Raw genomic sequence first — 19,430 nt, 5'->3', positions numbered from 1 at the left:
GTGACAAATATCCTTTTGTACAAATTATGTAAGTAAAAGATATGTAAAAAGACAAGTTCTTGTTGACTTCTGTAGGTAGAGGTCTTAATTTATGCAAAGTCTATGTAAAGAAGAAATTTATATTGCTTTTTGTAATTTAATACCTTTTTTCCACATTTATGCTCTTAAATGTAGTCCTTGGAGCAAGTTATGCCTTATAAAGTTTGACCTTCCATATACTGTGTGTATGTATGGACACAGTTCTGAGTTATCAAATAAACAGACAAAAAAACTGAGTAACCAGCTTTTTATTTTCTTTCTTTTTTAATAAATACAAACCGTTATTCCATTAAAAATGCAGTGCATCAGGTTGTTTACATCTTTACAAAGCGAGGGGCCTTATCAAGCTGCAAGCATTTGTTTTAGTGTGCGTGGAAGAGCAGGTGTGTTGCTTATATTTATCTGTCTCTCCGTGTGATCCTTCGCTTTATTTTTTCAACGCCTTGAGAAAAAAAATCCAGTCCAAGTAGAGGATTCCATGGCACATTTTGTTCTCTTGTGCTTGATTGCATAGAAATCATCATTATTACATACAAAAAACAACAAAAATGTCACTCATATACAGACATTTTCCTGTATCCTTCTATCTACAAATTGTTTTGTTGAATTTAAACTAATGTTAAAACAATTAATCCATAAAAATCATTTAAAATTATTTAAGAGCATAATTTACTGAGTTACAAATATAACCCAAAATAATGGGACACACACAGGAAAATGAAAATCAACACATTAGGAGCTTATACCTTAGTTTTATAAGGTAGGTTAGCATCATGAAAAAAATACCACCATCTCTACTGTGTGGTCAACACATCCCTTTTTCATTCAGTGAGGTCCATTTCAACATATACAGATTATACAAATTAATTATGCACTCAAACTAGCATGAAAAAGGTGTGGTATAATAACTTGACAGAAGAAATTAAATTGCCGACTAGAGATCAACATAAATTTACAAACATGTGCCCTTCTCAGTGCCCAGTATACTTTGATGATGACCATCACAATAACTCTGCTGCATTGCCTCTAACAACAACAAGACAGCCATTGCGCAGGGTGCAAAAAAGAAATAACTCCATCATCCTTTCCTTTGCCACTCCTTCCTCAGCGTTTCCCCAGGAAATCGTCTTAAACACAAGACACTTTGGCGTAAATGCTCTCTGACTAATAAAATGGTGCCTGAGGGACCCCTGAGGGAAACATGCGGCAGTCTTGTTGCGTGGGTAGTTAGTGGCAGTGCAGCACAGTCAGAACAGAGAGGTTAATGCATGTGTGAGATGGACCGGAGACAAGGTCACCAGTCTAACAGGACACTTCGGTGGACTTGGGAGCCTGGTCCACAGAACTGTCCATGTTGTCGGTGTGTGAACGTCCACGTTGGTTTTCAGAGGTGTGGGCTCGAGCGCGGCCTTCATTGGTGTGGGAGCGACTGCGGTTGCCCTCGTTGGTGTGCGACCTGCTGCGGTTCCCATCAAAGGAGGTGATGCTGGATCCGGATGCTGTGCGGGAACGGACCAGGCGGGTCATGCTGGCAGAGGGCACTGAGAGGCAGAGAAAGATAGATTAGGATACATTTTAAAGTTTTTTTGCATTTGCTTATCAAATCTGATGTATGCATTATGTTACATGTCTCCAAGTTTAATATAAAGAAACACTACCGTTCAAAAGTTTGGGGTCGGTAATATATTTTATGTTTTTTTTTTAAGATTTCTCATATGCTCACCAAGGCTACATTTACTTGAACAAAAATACAGTACAATTGTGAAATATTATTACTACCGTTTTCTTTTTTAATATATTTTAAAATGTAATTTATTCCTGTGGTGGCAAAGCTGAATTGTCAGGATCATTACTCCAGACTGTGTCACATGATCCTTCTGATTTGCTGCTCAAGAAACATTTATGGTGTTATTTATGGTTAGAAATTATTTATGGTGAAAATAGTTTTTAATGGAAACTGTGGTGCATTTTTTTGATAAATAAAATTGTCTTTTTAACATTATAAATGTCTGTCACTTTTGATCAGTTTACTGTGTCTTTGGTGAATAAAAGTATTCATTTAACTTACTGATCCCAAAATTGTTTTCAAAATTAGACATTTCACTTTAAAGGGGTCATATAATGGTACATGCACTTTTACAAGTTGATTGTGCTGAAATGTGTGTTGGCAGTGCCTGTACACAACCATCATAAAATGATAAAAAAAATCCATCCATTGTTTTTGTTTTAATCTCCTTATATGTTTTCCCGTCTCAAATCGAGCCGTTCACACGGTCGGAAGCCCCTCCCACGATTGCTGATTGACAGCAGCATTTCAACACAGACCCGCCCTCGCTCGTGAGGGAGCTGTCAATCATAGTCTGCACGGACCGGCGCGGTCATTGTTGATATGCTGGAGCACTGTCTATGAGCAGAATGGCGTCTAAGCGATTGTGGTGTTCTGTTCTTGGGTGTAATAACGAACACAGTCATTTTAATGTTCCTAAATCCGAACCGCTGAAGACGCAGTGGCTGAGTTTGTTTCGAAGGGAATATTCCCCACGAGCAACGTCAATGCTTTCATGTTTGCGCGAATCATTTCTCACCAGACTGCTTTATAAACGAGGGTCAGTATAAAGCTGGTTTTGCTAAGAAGCTGCTCATGAAAAAAGGATCGGTACCAGCTATTCATGTTCCTGCTGAACCTCTAGAACAACTGAAGTGAGTGTAACGTTTTATATTAATATATTAATCTTTGCAAATCGCTAGCTGCACGCTTCACAATGAATGCGTCTAAGGTTTACACTTAGGGTACATTACGGCATGTTCTATGTATGATGTTCTCAATATAATTCATATTCCACGTTTATACTGAACAACGCGTTATGGTTATTGTGTTACAAACGGTGTACGCACAGAACAGAGAGGCGGAGTGAGCAAAGCTCATTATCATTTAAAGGCATATGCACTGAAACGGCATGCTGAAAACAGAGCTGTTTTTGACCAAGTAAAATAAGTGTTTTCTTACAATACTAATGAGAATTTTTAATTAAAGTATATTACAAACTTTTAATTTAGACCCTAAAGAATCATACTAGCTTGTACAAAAATGGCATTATATGACCCCTTTAAGAAAAGGTCAAATTGACCAAGTCAGGTTGAAATTTAAATCACACCTCTAGAGGGCAGCAGAGCCCCATCATTTATGTTGTTATTCGTACACGAATTTCACAAGAACGAAGGAGTTCAGCCACTGCAACGTGTATTTTTATAAAGACACAGATGTATGGAAAAAAACAGACTATACTGAACAAAAAGACAACAACAATACTTACTGTAACCCATGCCCTGAATGAAGTACTTGAAAGCCTCTGTTAGCTTCCCAGGCTAAGGAGACAATAAAAGGAGACAAAAATCAGGTCGTTAATCAGGTCGAGGTGGAAAACAGATTTCACTAAGTACATGTTGAGAAACAGGATGGATTCTAACAGCTGGTAGCAGCAGGTGGCTATCTGAGAATTAGAACTGTGCCATTGCCGTCCGTAATGAGATTAGTGCGCGCTTCATCCCTAATGATCATCCTGTACCTTGAGCAAACTTGTAAATTAATCTAAATGATCATAAACTTTATAAATACACACCTGGTCGACCTGGGGCAAGCCTCCACAGTCAGCCATCTGAAGAAAGAAGAGGCACATGAGGTGTTAGTTAAAATGCAGGGTAAACACAAATGCGTCACTGCTTGTTTCTCATTTCTGTTTCTGCCATTCATGCAGGTGTCTAAAACACCTAGTGCTCCATTAACTCCACTGGTCTCAGCACTTATCGGTGATAAATAGGCCATTTCGGATGCCATAAACCTAATTCTTAGTCTACCTGAGGGTGGGCTGTGGAAAATTAGGTCAGCCGAGGTAGAAATCAGCCCCGAAGCTGGCCAGTGTAGACCGCTTCTGCTCTACCTGGGTAAATTAGTCACTAGATAATGCTGAGCTATCGGAATCTTATCAGCCCCGACTTTTCCATGTGGACTATAAATACCTGCCAGCTTCACTGGAGGCCACTCACCTTAAGCAGTGTGGCTTTGGTCGGGTCCAGCTTTGTGTTGCACTCAACCTGTACAGAAAAAATTCATTTTAAACTCCTAAATATACATGCAACAGATATGAAGTGTGGAGCAACAGTGTGCAGGATTACATACATTTAACAAAGTCCGTTTTTAATAAAAAAATAAAATAAAAAAAAACTTAAAAATGTGGCAAATATAATGCAATGAAGTAGTCCTGGATTATAAATTTAAACCTACCACAGCATCCACTGCAGGGGAACTGTCTCCAACCACCAGGAGTGCAGGACATCTAAAAACAGTGTGACAAAGTCATGACTACAGGAAATCCTACATTCTCTAAACGTTTTTTAAACCGTTTCAGACTTACTTTAGAGTTCTGACATTGACGTGGCCACCGGGTATAGGCCTCTCGATTTCCAGGTCTCTGCGGCTGTGAAGTGGATGAAAACATTGATTAAATGTTATGTCAACGGACATTGCTTTTTAGCAAGACGTTTTAGTTTTAGTTTTAGTATTATGCTTACCTGTTGTAGGACTTGACAAAGAGTTCCAGATTGAACTGGTTCATGTCATTCACAATGTGGTGACGGTACCTGCCAATAAGATCATGGTTCTGTTGGATTTCTTCCTGGAAAAATAACAATAATAAACCCATTCATGTTAGTATAAATCCATTAATTAAAAGAATTATCTAAATTGGGTCGGACATTAAACTTGACCTACCTTTCCGAACAGGTGAGAGATGAGCATGTCAGGCATGGCATGAGTCCAACCAGAGATCTGTAAGATATGCGAAAAATGAGCCGATGAAACGACAGACACAAAAGCTTGAAACGCTATATAAATTATGAATTTTAGTGGTTAGCACTCACTTTATGTGCTGCCCAGTCCATCCAGCCTTCAGCACATGGGTTGATGTTTATTAGCACAAGGCCTTCCACCATAGCAGGGTAATCCAACTGAAAACGAAAACAGCATTTCATCTAAACACATTTAAACGCTTAAATAAAGAAACCGCAAGTCAAGCAGTATTTTTGGGACATTCCTCAGCAGCTAAACTAAACAAATGAATGCCAAAATCCACAGGAAAAGAAACTCTCTTTTATCCTAGTTTAATTAAAACTTGAAATCACTTAATAATAATCAAAAAAGAAATCAAACTCACAGCAAACTTAGCAAGGATATAAGCACCTGCTCCAACAGCCAAACCAATCACACTCTTCAGTCTGTGGGGTTTAAGAAAATCAGTTTAGGATAAAAAAAAAAAACTTAAATCTACCTTAAGCTGTTAAATAATAAGATAAACACCTCACCCAAAATGTTTAAGGATTGATGGAAGAGTCTCAGACAGTTGGTCCATGGAAGGGTACTCATATCTATATAAATATATATACACAAAAGTCAATTATTATATTTCTGCATTCATTTATAGATATCCACTTGTCCGTCTAAATATATTATAACTCACCCAGTTGAGAAGGTGTTAGCTCCCTCTTGCTGCCCTGGTGCATCTACATGACACACAGCAAAGTGCTGCATGATCTCTTGCATGTCCTCATGGCTGAACAAGGGTTCAAAGCAGCTTTTTTCTATTGGAGAAGCATAACATATACATTAAAGCCGTTATACTTATGAAGAACCTCTTGATTATCATGTCTTGTAAAGCAAAACAAAAAGATTTAAGGGACATTTTCAACAGTTTTATAATTGGAGATACAGTTTAACAGTATAACAGCTTACGGTTCAGTCCAATATCATGGAAGGTGAGAATGACGGGCCGGTCACCCTTCGGAACTCCTTTCATGGTACAGTGGATTCTGCCAAATGGAGTCTCCACATCATGTTCCTACATGACAATACAATGCTTATCAGCATCTGCTGAACAATCATAAGCAGCATTACAGCACCATTAATCTGATCTGCGGTACAATTTACTTCAATAGCGCATATCTCAACGACAACTTGTGAATGTTTATTCTGTGTAATTAACACCCTTCAGTTTTTGGACTGTTTTAACAGAGTAGCCATGCAATTTAAAGTAACATTTAAGGGCAAGCACAAGTTGAAACCCGTCTGCAAATTAACCACGGACCAACTGCAAACATTTTAATGCTCTATGCACTTTGGTTATAAATCTAAAGCTCACAGTCAATGAAAACTATCCGTCTGATTTCACAAAGCATCAAACCCCAATTATGACTGACACAGTAATTCCTTTCTGTCAAAACCCTTTGAACCACTAAGACAACAAAAATGGTCAATGAAATCCCTAAAATGTATTAGCAAAAAGCAAGATGAAGGCTTCTACTCACAGCGACTTCAATCTCGAATACTAATTCCATTTCAGAGTCTTCCAGAACCATGGCTGCCAGCTTAGTAAATTACTATTAGTAAATCAGTAATTAGTGATGTGAATGAATATAAGATCCGATTGGAAGTAAGCTCCTGTGGCACTTTGCTAATATTCATCTGTGCGCAGGGTTTTATACCCCTGTTGCTGTCGCTCGACATAAGCCCCATGGTCCCAGCATGCTTTGCACCAAGCTCAAAACAAGTTAATTCTAGTTAACGACATCCGTAAATTGGATCAGCCTGTGCCAGGTGCTTGGAGTAGCCAACTCTAGGCCATCGGAAACTTGGGCACGTGGAGCCAAACTATAATGTGATGATTGGGGTGGCGGTTCACATTGAATAATTGTTGTCTTCAAGTAAATCAGAAATGAAATGCAATTGAGCTACATAGAAGCTCAGCACATGGTAATGGCCAATAACTGCAATATTTCTTTAATTTTTTCATTCTAAAAGAAATGACTAAAGTACATTTGAAAGACCACAACTTGACTAAAAAAAACATTTCCAATGAGATTCTGTATTTCTTCACGTTTTCCCATGTTTCAAAATGGAAGCTGCAGAACCACTAAAACCAACAAATCACAAATCATCTCCAACGGATTGAACTTTAACTTTCAATTTAACTTACTCAAAGTTAATTTAACACTAGTGATAAACAATGACAAATAACCGCCATGCACTGCAAGAGTCATTGAGAAAAGTCTTTGAGTGCAGGTCTCCGGTCAAAGATCAACTGGCTGACGCTGCAGAAACTAGTTTCAGCTGCCTCAAATTGAAGCACAAGCTGCTACATCTAACATCTTTAACACTGACAAGGACATAAACATCTTGGCTTTGTATAGTGACTGAACACAAACATATGTTGTCTCCCTATCGGCACTAATCTCTTTAAACGGGACGAGGCCTACGTGAGCAGCTCAGGCAGATGGCCGGTGTATCCCTCAGCAGCCCACGTCATTCATCTAGAAGCTGAACACTCTTATTGAACACATGACCCAAACTTCAGCACTTTAATCTGTGTGAGGATCAGCACGCAAGGCCAGTTGGATGCATCTCAGAACTGCTGTAATGCCATGGTGTCATGACTGGCAAGAACTTTTCAGTTAAAACTTCTGTCCAGAGTAAAGTCCTTCCTATAGTTTAAAGATCTTGAAAGAGTTATACATACTTCGTCTCATCTCGTTTGGATTATTGTACTTCCTTATATGTCCCTGTCCTCTGTCATGGCTTCAAATGGTTCAAAATGCTGCAGCCAGATTTGTAACTGGGGTTCGTAAACGAGAACATATTACTTTAATTTTAATGCCAGTGCGTTATAGAGTTGAATTGAATGGTCTGGCATCTTCTTATTTGTCTGAACTTTTAAACTTGAAAACGCCGGTCAGATACTTGCGGTCCTCAAACAATAATATTCTTTCCTTTCCAAGATCAAGGTTGAAGTTGAAAGGAGACCTAGAAGTTGTTGGACCTAGGCTATGGAATAGTCTGTCTCTGTGTGTGTGTGTGTGTGTGTGTGTGTGTGTGTGTGTGTGTGTGTGTGTGTGTGTGTGTGTGTGTGTGTGTGTGTGTGTGTGTGTGTGTGTGTGTGTGTGTGTGTGTGTGTGTGTGTGTGTATACATATATATATATATATAGCCTTAGTTAGTTAGCAAAGTTACAGATGCAGAAAACCATCCAAATAAAATCCAAAAATGAAATGCTTGCCTTAATCACCAGCTGCTGGACAGCCTCCCTTAACCCCTAGAACAGAGAAACAGTGTAAGTTAATACTATACGTGTTCACTACTTTCTTATCCATAAATATGTACATTCATTACAAATCTTGACCAAGACAACGGTGTTTCCCATACTTGCAAATCCCTGTCCACAAGCAGAGGCTTTGACTCAACGACCTGGATATCATCCATTCTCAACGAGGACACCTAGAGGTAGGAAAAAGCTGACATTAACACAACAAATAACAACAACAAATAACACTTCCAATAATTTACCGCTAACTTCCTCCAAGGTCAAGTTACATGTTTGGTGTAATTCAGTTTTGGCAACGGCTATTTACAACTACTTTATGAGTGGATATCCTGAGTGGAATCACGGAAATAAGATCCTTTCTCTTTTGTTTTGCTTAAAAGCCTTAAGCATTGTCACTGTCATGACAAAGTATTTATTTCTTAATTTTACAGTTTCATATTTTCAAGGTTCAATGATATTTTATTTGTCACATACTGTACATATATGCAATGGGGCAGTGAAAAGCTCCTCCCTAGTTTCTCATTCCAGTGCAACAAGAATAATAATAGACTATCAAGAATATTATGTGAATAAAAACATGTTTTTTTTTTAATGTAAATGTATTATATTATAAAGATTAAAAATTCTAAATATAAAAAATTATACAATATATTTGTTCATCATGTTATGTTTAGTATAATTTAATTATAAAAACAATTTCATGACATTATTTTTGCAACTGTAATCTGGGGTAAATTTATTGGATGCCACTCCTGTGCAGCATTATATAGTGTGTATATAAACGCATGCGATCACTATATTTGCAGTTTTAGATCCAGCTTTTGCAATTTTGCAGTTTAACTACAGCAAGACACATTTCACACATTACGCATACATTTCTTTGTGTGCGTTTTTAAAAATTATCATTATATCCTTAGCTTTTCCAAACAGCCCAATTTGTTTTGAATGATGCAGATCATGCATTTCTGAAAGACTGTTGATGCGCATGCAAATTGAACGAGAGCTTGAACAGGCTCTTTGTCTGACTGAGGTTTCTAAAGGTCACATGTCAGGCTTTTCCTCTGTAGCGGGTCTGGACGCTACACACAGGAAGCCACAGACACAGCTGCTTCCATGGCTCCTGCAGTCCCTCCACCCCTTAAACACTGGCCATTTTTTCCAGCTCTGCTCCAAAACCAGCATGAAAGCCTTTGTCTTATCATCCCACAGGTTCAAGGAGTGTTCCTGTACCAAGCCCCTATAAAGAAGGCAGCAATTGATTTTCTAATTCACAGACGAGCTCTAGGAACCAAGCCAAGCCGTTTATCAAGAGGAATTTCTGTGGTTCAAAAAGCATGATTGTGCAGTCCATCATTTGCTGAGGTTTCTACAGAAGCCCCCTACACACATTCCTGACCAGAATCATGTGAGAACTGAAATTACTTGTGAATACTAACCAAGCTAGAAGAACTCAGCTTAATATGTATAAATATATATATATATATATATATATATATAAATATATAATCAAAATCAAATACAAGTAAAGTCAACAAGTAACGGTCCGCTGGCAAGTAGGTCACCTGCTTGTTTTTCAGTTACCTGCCCTTATGGCCCCTCTTTACTAATCTTTTACCTGGGAGTGGCTGGCAGTGGCAGTAATGTCTCAGCAGGATATAAACTGCAGTAACATAAGGACAGATCCTGCCCTTCCCATACCCTAGAACACTCACTGTACTTCAAAACATCCCAATTCACCTGTCCATCTCTCCAGACAGGTTTCCCTTTCAGTTTACAATGGTAAACATGACTTACTAATCTCTTAAATTAAATATTGGAACTGATAACAGATACATTGTATATTTGTATATTTGAACGTGCATATGTTTGTTTTCATTAACTTTGGTTGCTATATAGCATCAAAATCCGTAACTATTTTTATGTTGGAACATACAGTACCAGTATTTCATACAGAGGAGAGGGAAATGCTTCTCTCATAACCATTTCTTCTTCTTTTTTTTCAGTGATTTCCAAATTTCAATTAACTGTGTCTGAAAATTTAACTATAATCAGTTTCAGAACCATCAGAGTTAAGCCCATCTGCAGAAACAATGACTGCTTCCTTAATCTTTGGGAATCTTAAAATCCACAATTGATCTAAATCTGGAAGCCTGGAATTAAATCTGGAATTAAGCATGTGTTGTAGACCTATATTCTTATATTGTGAGAGATTTTGAACTTAATGCACATTAGATCGATTACTGCAGGGGTGCTGCATTCTTACAAAATTTCTTCTCACGTTTAAGCAATAACACTTGTTGACCTATAACACTAACAGACAATAATCTCTGATCTTTACAGGCATGTATGCATAACTTTAAAATCGATATACATATTTTATACATTATCCTTCATGTCAATATTGACATCAGTATACAGCCTGCTCTACATGAAGCAATTCTTAAAAAAACACAGCTCTGATGCACCTCAGCCCTAGTATCAGAGGTGGCTCTGATGCTGCGTTGCTTTTGCGCAAATAATTATTTTAAGGGGCAGTTCTGGCTTAATGGGTAGAGAGTAGGACTTGTAACCTGAAAGTTGCGGGTTCGATTTTCAATACCGGTGGGAGAGTGCTCTCTTCCACGCTCAATGCCCACGACTGAGGTGCTCTTGAGCAACGCTAACCCCCAATCACTCCACAGGCGCCACAGGTAATTGCTGCCCACTGCGCCGGGTGTGTGCATCCACGGTTTCTAGTGCGTGTGTGTGTGTGTTCACTACACACTGCTCCTAATGTGTGAGGAGGTGGACTTGGATAGGTTAGATGCAGAGGACAAATTCCGAGTGTTTAAATCCTTCATGTCATGTCACTTATATTTCTATTCATACCTTATTGAATATTATTGTTTATAATTCCAAATGTTTTTGTTAAATCCATGCATTTATATATTTAATATATTCCAAATTTTATATTTAATATGTTCAGTTCCTAAGAAAAATTCAAAGCTTCTATGGCAACACAAAGTAGTCTATTGAATCTTTAGGATCTGCTTTGAGAACAAGTAAACAAGTAAGCTTGACGTTGAAATTATTAGTATTTCACAAATGTCTAATAGTAATACAAACAGTTAATCAGCATATTGTGTCTGATCATGCAAATTATATGTTATTCAGATGGGTCAGGTGAAATAAAATGTAACCCTTAAAGCTAGATAAATGGTTGACTCTGATCTAGTCTCTGTGGTTTTCCTGTCTGGTTTCAGTAACTGTACTGCTCATTTTGCATGCAACACACCTGATTCAGGTCATTAGGAGAAAGCTCCATAAACTGAGTTTAGTTTGACAGATATGAAATGAAAGATATACTAAATGTGCAGTGAGGTGAAAACTAATGTTAGTAGATATCGTACAACTCATATTCATTTTACCACTCGAGCTCACACTTTGTTGACATTTGCACGTGCAGCCAATTACACGCACGCGCGGAATGATAAACAAAAAAACTAAAAAAAAAACTAAAAAACAATTGCGGTTTCGCTGTACAATTATAGGATACTTTTTACTGTTTATTATTGCTGTTATTGATACTGTTTAAATCGGGTATCTTTTCTTTAAAGCTGATAAATACATATCTTGTTCGATATCATGTCAGAGATGTTTTACACACGGTCTGCGCTTTTATTAGATAAAGAAACAGCCAATATTGTAGCATAAAAAAATATGATATAGCTCTTTTTATGACTTACCGGTTGATTGTCCCAAGAATAAAAACAAGAAAGTCCAACAAAACTAAAGTGTTTGCAGATTTGGAGGATGACAATTGACTGCGTGCTGCTCGCGACAGGATGTAGAAGGCAAGCAAGCAATTATAAAGATGTGTGTTTAGTCAGTCCTGCCCACTCCTCCTTCTATTGGGTAACTTCATTGAGTCATGCCTTCTTTCACGGCATTGCGTGAGATATGATGACTGTGGAAAATAATTTGTCTGTCCCTGCTAGATGAATACTAATTGCATATTAATAATACAGAATACTTTCAAAACTGGTTATTAGTTTGAATCAATAAAGTAGCCTATTGTTCAGAGTGCATGCCTCTGTATGCATGCGTGTGTGTCCTCTCTAACAACACAATGCTTTCACTGTGTTTAGCTTATTTGAGGCAGTGATAACAAGCACATGCACAATGGACACATTGCTCAGGAACTACCAATATGCTGATCAACTCTCAAGCACCATTTACACCACAAACTGAATTAAAGGGAAAAGTAGGCCTAAATGCAGATAGAATTTACTTCTAAAGCTATGTTCAGCATGAAAGACTTTTTATAAATCAAAACTGTCAGAAGATCACAGATATATTAGGTTGTTTGATGTAAAGCCATGCAATCGGCCAGCTCATATTGTGTTGTGGAAAAATACTGAGACCATTGTTAACCAGATAAACTTTTATGATTTTAAAATTTATAGGCAAATACATATTGAATCAAAGAGTTGGCTGCTCGGGGTTCTAAACTGGGTTAAAGAGAATAATAACTGATAAGGTTTGTGGACTTTTACCTGAGAGGTTCATATCTCTGTGTACTCAGAACAGAGTTTCTCATGGAGTCTGGTGCTACACTCATTTTTAATCATCCACCTAACATCTCCATTTATATATTTATAAAAACAAACTTGATTCCTGCAGTACTAATAACGTCAGAGCTATAAGTTAGAGGTTGACTATAGCTTTCAGCCATTCTAAATGAAATATTATAGCACACAATCTAAAGGATATCATTCCGTTATGTCAGAACTATCACTTTTATGTCAGGTCTCTGTTTTCACAAAATCTGGGATCATGACATTGGCTTCTATTCATGTCCTTGCACTTGAAATACAGAGCAGGATTCATCTTGAACAACTCGTATCTGGTTTACGCAACATGGAGGTCATTGGATTCCTCGTAAAGAACAGATAAAACACTGACCTCTCTCGTCCTACGGGATCTTGGCATCAGACGAATCAAATGAATAAAAGGAGGTTCAAAACCAAAGGCCGTTTTCTGCATTGGCCATCCAACAACAGGACAAAACATTCATTATGTTATCATTTAAACCACACAGAAATGCCCACATAATCCAAATGAACATTACAGCTGCTGGATCACTATATAACAGTATTAAAGGCACCTTCATTTCAGGTATTGAAAGGTCAATGGGGGCTAGTTTGATGTAGAAATGTTGACTGACAAGAGAACAGTAGATTACTGCCCTTGTCCCTTATCCTTGCTGACTTGTCTAATTCTACAATGTTCACCAACAAGACCATTCCCATTTAAGGTATTATTTTACACTTCAAACTATATTATTCAAACAATAATATTAGTAATATTCTAGTGCTCCTGTTTCAAACCCAGGATTTAGCATGCGTAGTATCAATCATCTTAAAGTCACCATGAAAATAAAATGGACATTTCTTATGTTTTCATGAAATATTGCAGAATTTATTATAATGATTTATAAATTTATGTGCACTTCTTTAATCAAAATAACATCCCGTCCCTCTTGTAACGACATATCCTCTCTTCTCTGACGATGTGTTACTCTGTCACTCACACAGCAATAGTAAACCACCATCATTCCAGTCAAGTCCCACCCGAAAAAAATTTTTTGTTCAAGATGTTTCACTCTGATAGTATACGTCACAATAGAGGGGAAAAGACTATTGCAACTTCTGTTTCATGCTGACTTTAAACTGCATTAAACTGCTTTAGTGCAGATGTAGTATGTGATGCAATAACAGTAGTCAGATGTAGTATGAATCATACTAAGCCTGCATGATTCAGACACACATGACATGAGACAGCAGGCTGCAATGTAGGCCTCACCTCAACCTATCACGTAGTTCAGAGCGGGTGCTACTCAGTTCAATGTCTCGTATTACTGATTTACCAAAGATGACAATAGGATGTCTTAAAGTTATACACAATGAAAATAAACACTGTTTACAGTGTATTATGGGAGCGTTGAAGCAGTTTATAGTATTTTTTGTAAGTATTAAACAGTGGATAAATCCCCAAAATGTGATGGTTTCATTCACAAAAGATGAAATAAACAAGTTGCAGAATTAGGTCATGAAGTAGATGTTAATAAATGATGAGCAATGATGTGCCAACACCAACTCTTCCATGTGCGATCAAAGTATTATGGATTATGTATTAACGTGTGTTGTGGAACAGCACAAACAGCAGCTCATAAACAGACAATATAAACAAGCTACCATGCAAAAGAACCCCCCCCCCCCCCCCGACATTTCACAATTACTAAAAAATTACTAATCTTCATCATGTCTCAGCTGTGAGGAAGTGCTTGCTAGTAGTTCATTGGTGCCACTGGACGAACAGGCATAATATTTTTAGAGGTCATTTCTAACAGAGACTGTTGTAGTATCTGATCTTCAATCAGTTTATCTCCATTATCAATACTGGTCAAAACCATTATAAGGGCACTTTACTACTCAGTTCACTTTGATGCTTATGATAAAGTTACTCAATAACTACAGCCATAAATTGCAGGGCATAATGTGAAAGAAATATTTGGTGTAGATGTACTACTTTCTGACTATACTGACTATTTCTATTACAAACGGTCCACAGAACAGTTGTTGCTTCGTTTCTCTTTTGTCCAGACACACCCTGGGCTGTTCCCCGGCAAAATAAACCACTCTGCGTGAATTATTTTCACAGCTTCATCTTCTTCACCAGTAGGTGAAAGTGGATTGATTTCATAAGTGTTATTGTAGCAGAGCTAATTCGCCTGATACAAAGGGCCTGGGTGCATGGGATCACCTACATGAAAACTCCCTCTCCACCATGTCCACTTTACTCTGACCTGGCAACATGGTAGCATTCTTGCTACAGGTCATTGCCTTTGCTGATAAGATGCAACTGATTACTGAAGGGGAAAATTGCTCTGACCTGACATTGTTTTGTTTTCCATGAAAATAACCTTTAAAACAGGACCTAAACTCATTCACTAACAACTTGCCAAAGGTGACACTACAAGGTAACCAGCAACCATCTTGTCCAAGCTAAATCTTTAGGTTTTAAACATTGCTTGACTGCAACACAACAGTCTAGAAAGGTGATAATTATTTGTGTCATGCATGAATCGGCAACATAAGTCTAGTATACCCGTTATATTTCCATGTATTTTAGGCTAGATGGGGAAACTGTTGAGGCCAAACAGGACTGCTGCACCACAGGAGGGCCACGGGTATTGATATTACTAAAAACAGGAAAACTGGGTTTGGAATTTCTGGAGAAAGAAAAAACAGTTCAAATATTCACCTTCTGGTTCATCTGCCACAGCTGGAGAGTTTGGTTCCGCAGTCTGTGTAGTGCTTGAAAATTGAATTCTCGGGAAATCTAATGGAAGTATCACCTCATAGTGCTGAGAAATACAAATGAGATGTTTTGCCCTTGTGCAAACTGAAGGAAAGTATCCAAGTGTCTTAGTTTGCAGGTTGAGCAAATAAAGTGAAATAAGTACTCAATGAAGAAATTACTTGCCCACTGATTTTTTCAGTAAACTGGAGCCAAAGGCAGTGGTAATAATTACTCCATTGCTGAGGTAGATTATGGACACCGCTGCCTTGCTAGTGCGATCTCTCTGTTAATCATTTTATCCACCTTTTGACCTTATAGCCAGTCATATAGGACTTTCCTCTCTGGTCCACACAACATGCTCACAGCATCAAAACAAAGGCACATGATCACATGATCATAAACCCAAGTTAACTTATTTTCTAATGAAAGGTCAAGACTTTTAAAAATATATTGGAAACACAAATGTAATAATCTGTAGACAGACAGACAGACAGATAGATAGATTTTATAAATCATGAATTATGTAAAGCCCTTGGTCCACCCATGAGAGAAACGCTGTAAGGATCACACTAGTGCTCACTCAGCCCTCAGCGCTGTATAATCACCTGCATTACTAAACACTGTAAGGTGTGTCAAACGTGCATGACCTCACGTACTCAGTGCAGACGTGGCCGACGTGACTGCTGCGTCTCTGATAGGCAGGGCTAAGGAAGTTTTTATCTTCTTAACTCTGTCTCTAGCCGTGGAATAAGACCGTAGTGTCAATGGCCGGTTAGTTTTTAAGACAGTAATCTGTTAACAGAAATGATCCAAAATAATGCTAAATTCGTTTGCAAAGTGTTAAAAGTTAATTGAACTTTGTCTTGAAAGGGCTTTACTGTTTACTAAATACTACTAAATACTTAGGCCTATGTTTAAAACCCCATTTAAAGGCTATATGAGACAATGTTAAGCGTCATAGGCCTATTAGCTTGTAAACATGTTAATTGCAAAATACTGTAGCCTAAACTGACTTTTCAATTGTCGTGGTACCAAAGCAAATTATTAAATATGATCTAATATTCATATTTACTATTAAATGTGTCTATACATGTAGCCTATAAACCTGAAGAGAAACATTTTCAATTCTAATATTGAATTTGTAATGTAAATATTGAATGTTGCGGAAATTGGAGCGCCTTCAGAGTTTAATATCTGAGAACCACTGCCTGCAGCATTCATATACGTATATGAAGCAAAACCTACATCATGAAGATTTCACATGAGATTGAGATGCTGCCGTTGTGTCCACACGCCCTCGACTGCATGCAGTGTTCACTGGTGCATTCAGTGCACACACAATAACAATTACAAAATAAATGATAAAACATAAAACCCCATCTTTCTTTTTGTCTTAACTTAACTTAATTTTATTTAGAAAAAAATGGATCTAGTGTTTTTCATAGCAGATAGTTGAGGGTGGTTTGTGGATCGAATAACAAAAAAAATTGATTTGTTATGTTAGCACTTTCAGTGATTACAGAACAACACAGCAATTTGGCTTGTTATACAGAGAGATATGTGGGAAAATTCTACAGCAGACACACAAACATATAGCTCATTTTCAAGCCTTTCAAAGCCTTTCAGCCAGACGGATGGTTGAGGTATCAATTAAGGCCAGTTCACACCAAGAATGATAACTATACAGAAAACTATAACAATAGCTAGTGTCCATACTTGTGGCATGGACTCTGCTTTTATTTTATACAGATCAATTTTTAGAACTTTATCTTTATTGTTATCGTTATAGGCCTAGTTATTGCCCTTGGTGTGAACGAGCATTACAGGCGCTTAGAAGCTTTCAAGGGGTTCCCATCATGGAATATTTTTATGGATTTAGTTCTAAGTGATTTTGTCTTTAATTAATTTTTGACTTTAACCAAATTGTATAAATTAAAAGCTTGTAAACATTCTTTATCACTAGAAAAAATGAAATAACCAATTAAACATGAAAGTATTATACGCAATAATTAAAGACATCTCTCCTTATATATCCTTTTTTTTCTTTAGTGCATGTAACAGTTCCAACAGGACTGTGAATGGGAAACCAAATGCATGTGAGACAAGTATTAATTATGTGACTAGAGAATAAGACTATACTTCCTGATAACACCTGTTAAAAGTGCAATTATCTCTATTGCAGTTGTGATATCTGTCTATGCTACTACTGTATGAATGAGCACCACTATCATGATGGAGGTGCAGAGAGATTTTTATATGCCTGTTACAACCTACATTCACCAAAACAACACAGACCTGTGTACTCACTTATTTATTTAAATGAGATAATGGGTAGCTTATGGCAGGACAGTCAACATCAAGATGTGGGCACAGAGAGACGGCATAACTATGTATCATTAGTTTCAAAAATACTTTACTTGCAGACTGGCATGAGAGAAGATAATTATCTTCTTCACACTCATCCAGCCGAAGTGCCTGAACGGATAGGCCAGGAAACACGTTCATTATACTTTTACTTTAAATAAAATACTCTGTCCATCTGTCCACACAAGTTCTGTAAGTTAAGATAAATGCTGATACAGTTTTTTCTTTTCTTTTCACAACCCTTCAAATTTTTAAGTACAATCAACTTGGCTGTTTAAGTCTTTCAACTTAAATGACATTAAACTAACTAAATAGTTGAACCTTGGATAACTTATTAAAAATAGTAGAAAATTGCTTAACTTCTTTTGATGAGTTAAAGCAATGTAAAAACATATGTTATCATAACTTATTGATCATATCATTTTTTACAGTGTTGTAAAACCAAACAAGAGGGGAAAGAGCATCAAGATGAATATCTATTTTAAGACAAGACAAACGTTTTAGTCTGTTTAAGGTTTATTTGCTATCCCTTATCTTTGCATGGTCAGCTGTCAGTCCAAATGGTGTCACCTCTATGAACAGGTTTGAACATCCAGAAATATTAGGACAGAAATATTTAAGTCATAATCATATAGTAATCAGTGTTCTTCAGTGGTGTGTTTGGGTGGATAATGGTTAAAGAATCATGGTGCTATTGGGAATAGTGAAAGCTTAATGTCAAAATTGTTGGACAAAATGGTTTCGGGCCAAGTTACTGCTACTGTTACGGTTACTGCTCCGCTACTTAAAATCGATACAGAAGATATTATCTTCTGTGGAAATTACACAAAACTTTTAAAAAGCCTTTGACTTTGAGACTTATAGGCTACAGACCAAAACTGACATCAGTCTTTAACATGTGGGTTGTGTTAAAGATTACAAATAAGTAGGCCTATAACATTTATTTTATATATGATAGGCCTATTAAAGCTATTTTTTTATATTTATTTTCAGACATTTTTAAGTTCCATAATTTAATAATATGACAATAGTGTTATTGCACATGCTGTATTTCCTTCGTTTATTGAATATTTCCATAATGTGAATGTGTTTTTGGTATAGCTAGGTCCATTTCTGATCTATTTTGATCGTTTTGTATATGCCTACCCGTGTTTTAGGTCTAGTAAATCAATTAATACATCAATGTTCTTTAATTTATTAAGGTAGTTTTCGTCGATATCTAACATTAACATTTTACTGCCACCCCGTGGCAAATGCGAAAATAGACCTTGTGGCGCAAAGTAAACCTGTTGGTTTTGACGGGAAATAGTCTCCACTAAATATGAACATTATCTTGGATGATGTGCTAATCACCGATTAACATACTGATCGACATGTTTTGCTTGTCGAGCACAAACATTATTTTAATGGTAATGTAGGCTAGCCTATCTGATAGCATTGTATTCCGAGATCTCACTTTTAATGTTTTGTAAATGTTTGGGGTTGATTTAGGTTCATCAGCCTAACAAATAAATCTACTGAAAGATGGGCTTCAAGA

The 19,430-nt window shown here is 37.2% G+C and overlaps 1 protein-coding gene across 3 annotated transcripts; it reads right to left on the bottom strand.

The window, feature by feature from the left end:
* Positions 1 to 271: 271 nt before the first annotated feature.
* On the bottom strand, positions 272 to 12,032 carry ndrg1a (N-myc downstream regulated 1a). 3 transcript variants are annotated; one of them, XR_008807620.1, is made up of 17 exons: positions 11,911 to 12,032; positions 8,287 to 8,358; positions 8,141 to 8,176; positions 5,825 to 5,930; positions 5,553 to 5,673; positions 5,398 to 5,460; positions 5,250 to 5,310; positions 4,957 to 5,043; positions 4,808 to 4,864; positions 4,609 to 4,712; positions 4,452 to 4,514; positions 4,322 to 4,373; positions 4,084 to 4,131; positions 3,660 to 3,695; positions 3,354 to 3,405; positions 1,228 to 1,580; positions 272 to 1,197 (listed from the first exon to the last, which is right to left on the bottom strand). XR_008807620.1 is itself a non-coding variant. In XM_056257637.1 (16 exons), exons 2-16 carry the CDS (start codon positions 8,341 to 8,343, stop codon positions 1,342 to 1,344), a joined length of 1,182 nt encoding a protein of 393 aa, XP_056113612.1. In that variant the 5' UTR covers positions 8,344 to 8,358; positions 11,911 to 12,032; the 3' UTR covers positions 272 to 1,341. The 3 variants fall into 3 exon arrangements, 2 of the variants coding, with proteins under 2 accessions (XP_056113612.1, XP_056113613.1); XM_056257637.1 differs by having other exon boundaries at positions 272 to 1,580; XM_056257638.1 differs by lacking the exons at positions 8,141 to 8,176; positions 8,287 to 8,358; positions 11,911 to 12,032 and adding an exon at positions 6,397 to 6,493 and having other exon boundaries at positions 272 to 1,580.
* Between the last annotated feature and the right edge of the window lie 7,398 nt (positions 12,033 to 19,430).

This window comes from Rhinichthys klamathensis, unplaced genomic scaffold (assembly GCF_029890125.1).
Source record: "Rhinichthys klamathensis goyatoka isolate OS25496 unplaced genomic scaffold, OSU_Roscu_1.1 h1tg000140l_1, whole genome shotgun sequence".
NCBI lineage: Eukaryota > Metazoa > Chordata > Actinopteri > Cypriniformes > Leuciscidae > Rhinichthys > Rhinichthys klamathensis.
Note: the sequence above shows the minus strand (reverse complement) of the source record. Positions and strands in the feature narration are given on the sequence as shown.

Coding starts and splice junctions, on each gene's coding strand:
- ndrg1a (XM_056257637.1), bottom strand. CDS start 8,343: ATGGATGATATCCAGGTCGTTGAGTCAAAGCCTCTGCTTGTGGACAGG. Junction 5,674..5,824: donor CCATGATATTGGACTGAACC/GTAAGCTGTTAT, acceptor CTTCTCCAATAG/AAAAAAGCTGCTTTGAACCC. Junction 5,311..5,397: donor TCAATCCTTAAACATTTTGG/GTGAGGTGTTTA, acceptor TAAACCCCACAG/ACTGAAGAGTGTGATTGGTT.